This window comes from Nasonia vitripennis (assembly GCF_009193385.2).
Source record: "Nasonia vitripennis strain AsymCx chromosome 1 unlocalized genomic scaffold, Nvit_psr_1.1 chr1_random0003, whole genome shotgun sequence".
Lineage (NCBI taxonomy): Eukaryota > Metazoa > Arthropoda > Insecta > Hymenoptera > Pteromalidae > Nasonia > Nasonia vitripennis.
The window spans coordinates 673240-686163 of record NW_022279589.1 but is presented as its reverse complement, the minus strand read 5'-3'; the positions used below and the strand labels follow the sequence as shown (position 1 = coordinate 686163).

At 38.4% G+C, this 12924-nt stretch overlaps 2 protein-coding genes across 26 annotated transcripts in view; one reads left to right on the top strand and one right to left on the bottom strand.

Moving 5' to 3' along the window:
* Positions 1-12924, top strand: part of LOC100115682 (sodium/potassium/calcium exchanger Nckx30C) — a 570283-nt gene that overhangs the window by 260351 nt on the left and 297008 nt on the right. For all 25 annotated transcript variants that reach the window (XR_004345110.1, XR_004227569.2, XR_004227594.2 and 22 more), the window contains one exon: positions 12314-12449. Coding sequence is in view for 14 of the 25 variants with exons in the window: in XM_031929636.1 (XP_031785496.1) it covers positions 12314-12449 (136 nt within the window). In the remaining 11 variants the exon portion in view is untranslated. The remainder of the gene's footprint in view (positions 1-12313; positions 12450-12924) is intronic.
* The window catches only part of LOC116417614 (histone-lysine N-methyltransferase KMT5B-like), a 144680-nt gene that overhangs the window by 58423 nt on the left and 73333 nt on the right, over positions 1-12924 (bottom strand). The gene's annotated exons all lie outside the window — the stretch shown is intronic.

The following is a 12924-nucleotide window of genomic DNA, read 5'->3' as shown; positions in this document are numbered from 1 at the left end:
TCTCACGATCACCACCTTCGAACGACTTACTCTGACTCTTAGCACAAAGTCTGAAGGTGGAAAGGTATGGTGGGGATAAGGATTGTGATAGCGGTGGTGGCTGTGGTAGTAGCGGGAAAAGCCACGTGTGAGAGAGATACGGTAACATTATCTCGTCGGGTTACAATAACGACATCTTAGAAATACAGCTTTGTAAGCACCTGACAATGCAACGGCCATTTCCAATCTCCTCGGGTTACAATAACGACATCTTAGAACTACAGCTTTGTAAGCACCTGACGATGCAACCGCTATTTCTAATAAAATCATCATCATCGCTTTTTTTTCTTTGTCTTACCACGTCATCATCTTTTTCAGATTTTCTGAAAAATTTTCGAGAAATTTCTTGAATCCCAGACCATTACTCATGTAATGCAAAAACATCATGCAATACTGCCCGCAAACATCGGAAGAATCGCTCTGCAGTCGAATATTATTCCAGTGAAAATGTTTACAATTTTTTTTTCAATTGATCAATATGATCGGGAATGAATGGGGGTAATACAAAACTATAAAATTGAAAAGCGTTATAAGATTTGTCTGCATATACGGCGACCCAATGCATACCCGATCTCGTATGATCATCTGTATTTACAACAAACGCTGTCAGTTACGTCCACACCTTCGGTATCTGATCGGCTGGAAATACACTGACAGTATACGAGCGAATTTTTGATAGATTCTTTAGTATCTGAAGACGTTCCGAATTTTGGCTCTTGTAAAAGAACGCACCGACGGCTACGATTTTAATCTGTCAGCGTTATTTGAAGTGTATTAATAATCACTATGACAAGTTTTAACGGCGTGATGCATACAGTATACATCAGACGATAATTTAGCGAAAGACGGACATTTTTAATCGTACTCAATATTAAAAATTCGACGAGGTATTATTTTGCGTAACAATAGCCATTTATCATATCCTCTAATATATATTTTTCGCACAATTTTTTAAAGTTCTCTTAAAATTTTTTTCACTGACTTAAAAGACAACTCGCCGTCAAACTAGTCCAGACCGTAATGATATTGGGTCAGCTAATCATTCTCGTTTCGTATATGCGACTGCCTTGACTTCCACCCGTGTCAATGGATATTTAGCAGTTGATCGTGATAGCGATTGAGCATGTGCAAGCAATATACTGGAGTTGATTTTTACACGTCTCACTAGAAGATTGGCCTTCTCAATGTGTACGGTAAAAGAGCCCGCAGGGTCCATCAGCCAAAAGTTATCGCGCGATTTCGCCAAACCCACTCTCACTTCGACGCCGTTGAGCAGTAGCTTCTCTTGATTAGCTTGAACACATTTGTATGGAGGTGTCCAACTAGGTCAACAGGTTTATTTGCAGCAAGTTACTTTCACCTTTCCACAAATCCCTTGTTCAGATTTTTTGTGTTGTTCATTTTTCCACCCGTATCGCGAATTTCGCGTAAAGAACTATGCGTTTATTGCAAACGCAAGTTTTGGCGGCAGGGACAGAAGTGGTTTTACTGTTACGACTGCTACACCTGGTTGTGCCCCATGTGTAGAGTTATGGAATGGCCATGCCTCTGCCCACTGCCGTATTTCAAAAACCTTTTGTTGTAAGATGTAAATATATATGATCGTGATACTACTCAGAAATGGTACACGTCGCGCCATCTATTGGTTGACGACGATTTTGTACAGTCTGACAAGCTTAAGCAAGAGCAAGCGTATCACGCATGCATCGCGACTATACTCTAAGCGCCTATACTACACTGTACACTCTTGTTCGTAGAGTCAGACTATACCGCGCTGTACTACACATTCTCTCTCTTGAATATAAGACTCAGATGTGAGCGGACGTGTTTCACGTCAGACTATTGCCGAATACAATATATAATTATTAATTATTAATCCAAGTGTTCACTAATTGATCCAACCTTCCGACATGGTAGCAGAGTGTGGTTGAAAACTTTTATTTTCATTTTTTTACATTAACCTTCGGGGAGATGAAAAATGAAGGGGGGTTAAAAAGTGAGGTTAGAACAAAAGCCACGCGGAAAAGAAGTTAACGGTTATTGTTAACAAAGTGAATCGCACAGTGAAAAATTGAGCAGTGAAATAAAAGGAGAAAATTTCTCGATAAAAATTATATGCTGGTAAAGCATTAGAATTCGAATTTTTGTGTCGAAACGTCTGTCGACAAACGAAAAATTTCAAGTGAAGATTAAACGGTCAGAAAGGGTTAAAGTAAAAAAAGTATACGCTCAGTGCCAAAGATAAAGTCCTCAGCTACTGAAAAATAAGGAGATTTATAAAAAATAATTAAAGTTTAAGTGCGATGCAAGCAGATTGAAGTCGGCAAGTAAAACACGTGGTGAAGTGCTATTACAGAGCACGTGTCAAATGTAGAGGTTATGTTCTCGTGGACTAAGGAAAAAGTGGATCCAGAACAAGATTTAGACGATAAAGAAGCTGTTTAGAAGAAAAAATAAGAAATCCATTTAGAAGAATATTTTGGAGCAGACTTAAGAAAATAATTGTGTTAAAAAATCAAATATACGAAAATATAAGAGTTAAAAAAGAAGAAATGGCTTAACAAGTAAAAATTGTAGATATTATGATACCAGTGTTTGATGGTGTAAATTATTTTTTTTTTTTTTTACATGGCATTTGGAACTCGAAAGTTCATCGTCTCATCTACGCAAGCCTTCCACGCTGCCCTATCATGTGTCAACCCCACCCAAGATGCACCTCTCCGATCGACACCCACCCGTCCTATTTCTACTAGATCCGCTTTTACGTTGTCCTCCCATCTACGTCTAGGTCTACCTAGAGGTCGCGTTACCATCGGCCTGCCCTTCATGACACGCGCTGCCGTACGGTCGTCTCCCATTCTCGCTACGTGCCCTGCCCATCCCAATCTGCGCGATTTTATTATTCTGTTAATATTTGGTGACGCGTACAGATTGTGTAACTCATCATTGTGTAGTCTCCTCCATTCCTCGGTTTCCTCATCTTTCTGCGGCCCGTATATTTTTCGCAAGACTTTATTTTCAAATACCCTAAAACGGTTGTCCGCCTGCTTAGTGAGAGCCCACGTTTCGCACCTGTACAGAACCACCGGCAGTATTATTGTCCTGTATATTCTTATTTTAACGTTTTTAGACAACAGCCTCGACTTAAGTAAATTACTCACGGCGTAGAAGCAAGCATTACCCGAATGGAGTCTCTTACTTATTTCGACATTAATCTCGTTTTTATCATTTATGGTCGTACCCAGATACCTGAATTCGCTAACCTTTTCAAAAGTAAAATTCCCAACTCTGAGATCTTCCTCCCCTCTGCAGGTGCCTAGCTTATCCACAATCGTGTACTTTGTTTTTGATTCACTCACTTCTAACCCCGTATACTCCACCGCTTTTATGAGGATTTCCGCGTTTCTTGCTACCGTTTCCCTGCAATCCCCCAGTATATCCAAATCATCTGCGTAGCCTAGTATCTGCGTTGTTCCATTAAGCGTTGCGCCCATCTGGCTAACCTGCATTTTTCTAACGGCATACTCTAACGTTAAGTTGAACAGCACCGTAGAGAGTCCATCCCCTTGTTTTAAACCATCGCGTATCATGAAGGGTTCTGATACATTACCGCCTACTCGGACCTTTCCCGTGCTTCCGTTCAGACATATTTGAATTAATCTCACGAGTTTTTTCGGTACACCGAGAAGTACTAGAATTTGATACATTTTGCTTCGCTTAATAGAGTCGTACGCTATTTTAAAATCTATAAATAGTTGGTGTATGGTTTCGCAGAATTCCCACTTTTTCTCTAACAACTGTCTTATGGTAAACATTTGATCGCTCGTCGATCTGTTGCGCCGAAATCCGCACTGATAATCTCCTACTATATCTTCCGCGAATGGAGTGAGTCTAGCTTGTATTACGTTTGACAGAACTTTGTAGCACGTTGCTAAAAGTGTAATACCCCTATAGTTATTGCAGTTTGTCTTATCCCCCTTTTTAAAAATCGGTATAATGATAGATCCCTTCCAATTTTCGGGTATTGTTTCATTTTTCCAGATGGCACATACTAGTTTATAGATTTTGAAAGTGAGCTCGACACCCCCATATTTGAGTAACTCAGCTGGTATAGAGTAATTTCTAGAATACTCTTCTACGGTCCTATCGCTTCTATTTTGTAAGCTATCTAATTTAGCCTTTTTGCGCCTTTCAAACCAGAGTTCGCACTCTTCGTCAAACCATGGTTTGCTCTTTGGCTTTTTCTTTTTACCCAGTACTTTGTTCGCGGCCTCTTTTACCGTTTTTTCGATGTCCCCCGATAAGCTATTCGGTTCGTCATTCCCCTCCGGCGATGTGTTTGCTTCTTCAAGTGCCTGAAACCTGTTATTAATTTCTATCTGGTACCTCATACGCTCTGTTCTATGTCGTAGTTTCTCAATATCGAAGCTTTCTACCTTGTTTGCTCGCTTACTATTTTGATTCGCTACTAGTCTAGCTCTTAATTTGGCTACTACTAGGAAGTGGTCCGAGTCGCTATCTGCCCCTTTGTAAGCCCTTACGTCAAGAACATTAGTATGACGTCTTTTTTCAATGAGGAAATAATCAATTTGGTTCTGTGTGGCCCCGTCCGGCGATGTCCACGTTGCCTTGTGTATTGTCTTGTGCTTAAAACACGTAGTTTTGATTATAAGATCTTTTGCCGCCGCGAAATTTATGAGCCTAATACCGTTATCATTGCTGGCTTCGTGCAGGTTTTCCTTAGCTATAGTAGGCCTAAACATTTCTTCCCTACCTATTTTAGCATTGAAATCGCCTAATACTATTATTGTGGCGTAAGACGCGAACTGGTCGATTACCTGCTCTAATGTTTCGTAATAGAGATCCTTAGCTTCTTCTTCTTTGTCCTCCGTAGGACAGTGTACATTAATAAATACATATCTATACCATTCACCTTCGATAATGATGTACGAGAGCCTATCATTGACGAATTTGAAACTTTTAACCGAATGTATGATGCTTTTGCTTACGAGAAATCCGGTGCCTAGAGATCCCCCACTCCCGGCCCCATACAGGTACGTGAAGTTACCCGATGCTAGTACTCCGCCATCTGGCCACCGCGATTCCTTTATTGGTACCAAATCTAGATTGTACCTATCAGCTTCCTTTACGAGTTCTTTAAACGCACCTGCTCTGTATAGACTGCGAACATTCCAAGTTCCGACCCTTAAGTCCCTTTTGGTTCGGATTTGATTTTTTTGAGCCATGATGTTATGTTAAACCCGCGCGCTTCGGATCCCGTTCCGATCGCAGGTGAGTCCACCGTTCTAGAGGTGATAACCCCCATACCTCTCTAGAACTAAGTATGAGAGCTTTCCGACTTTGACGAGGACAGTGTCAATTCGTCGTCAGACACACTACGGTTTCATTCTCGCATCCTAACGCCCCCCTGCAAGGCAGCGCGCCTTCGCTGGCATCGTTACCGCGTAAGACCAGGTGACGAATCATTCTACACATCCCCTTTCGGGGCAGTTGTCATCGCTCTCGCATCCTCCTCGGCAGCAGGATTTTTGCCCATTTTTGTAATGTGTGATGAAAGAGATAGATTGAGAGATAAGAGATAATGTGAAGTGTTTTTGTTGTTGTGGTGCTTGCGTAGTGTTTCTAGATGAATGCGTTCGCAGTAGATAATGCACGAGACCACAGCAGCAGAGCAACCGGGGAAGAGGTGCTCACTCCAGCCAAAATCAACGAGGTAATCAGCGAGACTACAACAAAGGCTACAACAGAGGCTTAAACAGAGGACACTACCGAAGCCGTCAACGAGGTAAAGGACAAGGCCAACCCAGAGGCGAGTCTTCAGGCCAACAACAGGGCAACTACACATCCGAAGCATGGCTGACACAGGTCTGCAATTCAGAGGTAACTCAGGTAACTGCATTAAATAATAGTAACGAAAACTTAGGACAAATAAATTGGAATCTTAATATTAACTGTACAGACCACATTGTAAATAACGATAAATTCTTTAATAAATTTACATGTTTAAAAGAGCCTATTGAAGTAAAATTACCAGATGGTAAAAATTTAAAAGCTACTAAAATCGGAACTGTAAAATTATTTTTCGAAAATTATTATAATGAAAAACAAGTAGAAGTGAAAAATGTTTATTATGTTCAAGGTATCAGACAAAATATATTAAGTTTATCAAAAGTAACTGAAAATTATACAGTAGTAGCCAAAAATGATGATGCCAAAATTTACAATAAACGTAGTGAATTAATAACAGTTGCTAATAAAAAAGACAATCTATATTTCATGAAAAGCTTCGTAGTTAAAAAAAGTACTAAATCAATGTATGTTAATTCGGTCAAACTGACTGATAAAGAGTAATGGCATAGGGCATTTGGCCATGTAAATTTTCAATATTTATCAAAATTAGTGAATAACAAATAAGTCGAAGGCCTGTCGGAAAAGATTGAAAGTACTGAAATGAAATGTGCAAATTGCATTGAAGGCAAAATGACCAATGTACCGTTTGAAAATAATAGAACAAAAACTACCAAAATCTTAGAACTCATTTATACTGATTTGAACGGCCCACATAACACAACTGGTTATGGTGGAGAAAAATATTTTGTAACATTTGTTGATGATTACAGTAAATGTACTAGACTCTTTTGCATTAGAAATAAATCAGAAACTGTCAGTTGTCTGAAAGAATTCTTGAATTTAGTAGAAAATAAATTCAGTAAAAAGGTAAAAAGGTTGCAATGTGATAATGGTAAAGAATATTTAAACCGTGAGATTTATGATTTTGTAAAGTCTAAGGGAATAGAACTAGTAACATGTCCACCGTACGTCCATGAACTGAATGGAGTAGCGGAAAGATACAATAGGTCAGCTATAAATATAGGTAGATGCTTGATGCGAGAAGCAAAAATATACAGGCGATATTGACCAGAGATTATGAAAACTGTTGCTTATCTAAAAAATCGTACAATTGCCAATACAGCGGAGAACAAAACTCCTTATAAAATATTTTTTGATAACAAACCCAACGTAGAAAATTTGAAAATGTATGAAAGTCGAGTCTTTGTAAGAGTTTCGGAAGCGTTGCGAAAAAGCAAATGAGATGATAAAGCCCAATTAGGAGTACTAGTAGGTTATGTAGAAAATAGCTATAAAGTTCTAGTCAACGGCAGAGTTATTCATGCTAGACATGTACAATATATAATTATTAATTATTATCCCAAGTGTCCACTTATTGATCCAACCTTCCAACACCTTTAAACTTTTTTTTTGAATTAATAGTAATTTAAGGAAAAAACAGTTTTTAAATATTAAGTGTAAGAGAGAGAGAGAGAGAGAGAGGGAGGGAGAGAGAGAGAGAGAGAGAGGGAGGGAGAGAGAGAGAGAGAGGGAGGGAGAGAGAGAGAGGGAGAGAGAGAGAGAGAGAGAGAGACAAAGAGAGCGCGGGGCCCCCTACCACCGCATAACGTCACTCCTCGCTTTGGCGCCAGACACACATTTCCTCACCACCTCTGGGCAGGTGGTGGGGGTTTTCTTCGTCTGACCCATAGCGAGGTGTATACTACTTAGGCCATATTTTCAAAACTGAATGCACAATTCATAATATTCAAGGTGCTTGTCCCACAGTGGTACACCTCAGCCCAGCTTACTGCCGAGGCGACGAAAACGCCACACATCGTAACAGTGGTTCACTTGCCCCCGCTGGGTAACGCCGGCAGGGCTACCTTGGAGCTCGTAGCACTGCAACAACAGCCCGGCGTTCCACCACCGCCAACACCGCAACAGCAGCAACCGAAACAAGGCTTCGCCATCCCACTGCCAGCACCACCGGGGCGAACGGGAGCGATTACGCCCGGGCCTCTTTTCCGCCAGCAGGCGCAACTAGCCGCGCTCAAGCGCCGCCTCATCCAACATCACGAGCCATACGAGCCGCAGGCTCGATACAAGGATTAGCGAGAGGAGGGCAGGCAGCTGCTTAAGGAAAAGAAGGCAAGCACGTCAGCCCCATCCACACTGATCGCTGTCCCAGCCGCCACACTACCACCGATCGCTGACCCAGCCGTTCCAGCCACCATGACATCACCACTGATTCCAGAGATCCTTCGCATGGTGTATGAGACAGCAGAGATCGGCAAAAAATTTTTCACCGAATTCGAGGCTTTCTCCAAAGACGGCATTAGTTTCGAATAATTTTCTATTCTTTTTTTGAGGATGGCAATAATGCCTATTTTTGTACCGTTCGTTGTATTTTTGCTTCTTCCTAGAGAAAGCTTTGTAATAGTAAAATTTTCAGTTTCGCTAAGCGCATTTGGAGGTGTTCAAATCATGGGTTTTTAGAAAATTTTCGTCCGGATGGGTGTGTGTGTGTGCGTGTGTGTATGTTTTTTATGTGGCGTAGACACAGCAAGCTCTGGACAAATGGCCCTCCGACACCAGATTCCCAAAGATACTATCGTTGAACAATACTTTCGTGGGGCCCGTTAACTAGCCTTTTTTGGCTTCTCCTTTGAAGTTTGACATTTTCATACATCCCCCGTCCACCAAGGTGATTAAAGGTTCAGGGTCAAACTCGTCTTCTTTATTCTGCATCGTCCAGCCGTCTGCTTCCTGCAGCATCTTCCGGTCGTCTACTTCGAGCAGCATCGACCGACCATCCTCTGGACAGACTCAACCCCGACACCTACGTTCCTCTGCATCGGGTGAGGGAGTCTGGGCTCAACTTAGTTACCTACGTTCCTTAGTATCGGTCTGAGGAGCATTTAGATGTACTCAATCCTAGCTCCTACGTTCTTCTGCATGCGCAGGGGAGTGAGAGCTCAACTCTGACCTACGTTCCTCTGCATCAGTCCGAAAAGCATTTTGTATCTACTACCTAGTGGCCTTCGTCTAGCAACAGTTTTACTAAGGTGTTTCGCTTTGTCCTTTTCTTCTATTCTCTTCGTCATTTCTAACCTTCTTGAGAATGGTCCTTACGTAGTTGTTTACTGCGCACCAGCCTTCCTTCGACGCTAGCATAGCTGTCATCATTGACTCAGTAAAAAAACCGTTAAGTTTAGAAGATATTAGGATTCAAATTCTTTGCCTCTCGCCCTGTATACCCTGTATAACTAAAAATTACTATTTTTGTTAAACCTTATAACTCGCTAACTAAAGTTCAGAATATTTTAAGGAAATTCATGATCTTATGAGGTTATGAGAACCCTATGTTATTTAAAATATTAAGGTTTAAATTTTTTTATGAAAACTATGATTTGATATTGTGACGGGTGCTCCTTCAGTAAAATAATTAAGATTAAAAGTATTTTAAAAATCATTAATATACTGTATATTTAAACAATATTTTATCTATTGGAACTATGCATTTTGTTAAAAGAATCTACGTACCAAAGATTTAGCAACGTTTTTTTTCTTTTATTATTTTATATGTTTAGAGCAATGACGCCCATTTTCACTTTAATCTTAAAAAAGAGTTTTTTATATTTTTGAATTTGAGATGGCATGCGAGCATATAGTACTGGAGAGAAAGAGCGAAATGGGTATATAAGAAGCCCCGGAGCCAACAGCGAGCATTAATGATCTGGCTTTTAACTGAATAAGTGGCGAATAGTAGCTCTTGCTTCTTGCTCCGGTCTCCTCTATACCCAGTAGTCTATGAGTTCCAGGCTCTTAAAAAGTATGTGTGTAGTCCACTCCCTCCTCATATAGCTTCAGAGATCCAGCATCGTATGTGAACACAAATGAAAAGAATAAACGATTATCATTCATTAATATAATATGATTATAGCTTAACTCATTTCTTGAATATTATCATCTACTCCTTTCCCACCCATCAGATGTTTTACCGCATCAGGAAGGTAGTACTGTATTCTTAGGTGGAGTTATCTGGTTACAGGCTTATAGTGAGATGGTAGTGACTCACATATCAGTCTGAAGCTGCGTGGTTTACCTAAGTGTATGGAGCATGTGTAGTGGATATCCCCAACTCATCCCCTACTATACACGAGCAGCTCTCCTCTAGTGGCTCTTTCACTTTAGAGGATAGGGAAGGATCCATTCAACTGACAGAAGCGGAGTTGATCCAAGTCACAATCATTCTTCGAGTTTGTTTATCTTCCAATTACTAACCTTGGGTCACAAATCTCTGGCGGTCGCGTACTAACCCTTCGCAGACCGTTTCACGCCCCTACAAAAAATGTTGTTTTAGATATCAACAATAAAATTCTCGATTTTATGGAAGAGTCGACTGTTGAATATCTAAGCATTGATACTGCAGAAGATGATAATGGAGGAAATCTTGAGGTTATGTTACCAACAGAATTTCTTAATTCGATTACTCCTAATAGACTTCCATCACATAAATTACAGTTAAGACTCAGTCCCATTGTTCTTTTAAAAAACTCAAATTGAAATGATGGGCTTTGTAATGAAACAAGGTTGTTAATAAAATAACTAACAAAATATTCAATACAGGCTGAAATTTTAAATGGAATAATACAAAAAATCGAATCTAAAGAAGAAATACCGTTCAATATGCGTCAAAAACAATTTTCCATACGTTTAGGTTTTGTCATGCCAATAAATAAATCACAAGGCGAATCATATAAACAAGTTGGTGTTTATTTATTAACACCAATTTTTAGCCATGGCCGTTTATACGTTGCTCTATCAAGAGCTAGGAGTAAAAAAAATTAAAAATTTTATTACAAAATTATGCAAAAATAGAAATAAAAAAAATAAAACAAAAACACAAAAAATAATGTATACAAACTAATATTATATAATAATTATTGGAATAATAAAATTAATAATTTTAAACCAAATATAATAAAAATTTTGTGAAATGGCTGTAATACTGAAATTAATGCATGTGCTGTAAATCATAATAGGCAATTTTTTAAAACAGCCGCAGTAATAAAATGAATGCATTCGCTAAAAATTATAATAGAAAATTTCATAAAACGGCTGCAGCACTCTAACAAATGGATAAACTGAAAATGAATAAAAAAAAAGAAAAAAATATAAGACTTTTGAAAAATATACCATATCAACACGTCCTCGTCGTGAAAGTCGGGTAACAACATAAAAAAGTTGGCTAATTTTTTCATACTTAAATAAGGTAAGTACTTAAAATAGGTAAGTCGAACTATATGAAATCAACTTATAATCTTTTCAATCCTTGGTAGCGGTATGATCGGTAAATCCTAGATATTAAAAAAAATAAGATTGTCTAGAATGTTCTAATATAGTATTTCACTCAAAATATTTTAGTATTAGAAGCAGACTGAACGTTCAGAAAGCTGCGCAGATTATACTTATACACGGAAGGAAATGTATCACTAAAAATTACTATACTTTATCCTGATCGGAAGACAAACTCAACCTATGCAGAAAATTCAGTATGTTTGTGTGAATAAATTGCTATACCAATATAGTAAAAATTGCACTTTGCTCTGATTCGCTGTGTTTCGTCAGTAAAAAATTACCGACAGAGCTCAAAAATAGTCAGTATATAAAGGACTTCCAGATCCAAAAATTATAATATATAAATGCGATTCGTCTAGCGATGCGTTGTTAGGTTGCGACATGTGTAATATTCAGCTTGAAATCTATGCAAATTAGGTTATAATAAAATTCCATGCAATGCACCTTTCGTTCTTAAACTACGAGATTTAATGCAACAAATAATTAAATAAAAATTATCATGCAACACCTAACAAACATAAATTAGAGGAGAAACACTAACAAATGACAGAATAAAAGGGCCAAAAATATTTTTAAAAAGATGTCGTAGTGTCCATTAATTTTTATATGCGGTACAGTCAAAATTGCTATGTAGTATAGTAAAATTTGATGATCTGTAATTTTACTATACCGTATACTAAAATTTACTATAAGTCGAGTTTGTCTCCTTGTTATCCATATAGCACCTAATCTTTCGACAATATTGTCTGAAGGTTGCATTGGCAGATTTGTCAAATTCGAAAATATTGCAGGCAGATTATAAAATATTCTGGATACTGTCCAGCAATATTGCTGTAAAGGCTAATGTCCGTTCTTGGATTGCGTTTCAAAAAAACAATAACAATATTGCAGAAATATTGCTTGAGGAAATATTTGATAAAAATCAGGTGCTGCAGATTGTTATTTTTATTTAGGATGCAATCGAGTATGAGTTACCAAAAAAGTACATAGCATCAGTGTTGTATCAAATAATTGGAACATCACAATCATATTTTAAATAATAATAATATTTTATGTTTAGGAAGATGAGGAAGAAATTCAAGAAGCTCTCAACATGGCGTGGCCTAATTCTTCAAAGAAAAAAATCACATATTTACTTGTTGCTCCAATATTATTTCCTCTATGGCTAACGTTACCTGATACGCGTACAACCCGAGGTACGTTTTTATTCTTTCTACTCATGGATTTTAAAGTATTTGAGTTTCTGTCATCATTCAAATGTTATCTTGTTAGAACATCGTTTGAAAGAAATTAATATGGAACAACAGACTTGTCCTCTTTAATAAGAGCAGTAGCATATTTCAGCAATTTAATCGGTGATATTGATTTAATAAACCTGTACCGTTTATTTGCCAAACTGACGTTGTTAGATTCCCATATAGCAGCCAATTTTTTGACAATATTGTCTTATGGTTGCATTAGCAGATTTGTAAGATGCAAAAGATTGCAGGCATATTATTGAATATTCTGGAAAGTGTCCAGGAATATTGCTGTAAAGGATAATGTCCGTTTTTGGATTATGTTTCCGAAAAACAATAACAATATTGCTGCATATACCCATATAGACCCCAATCTTTTAGCAATATTGCTCGAATTTTTCGTTCACAGATTCGCTGGATTCAATAATATTGT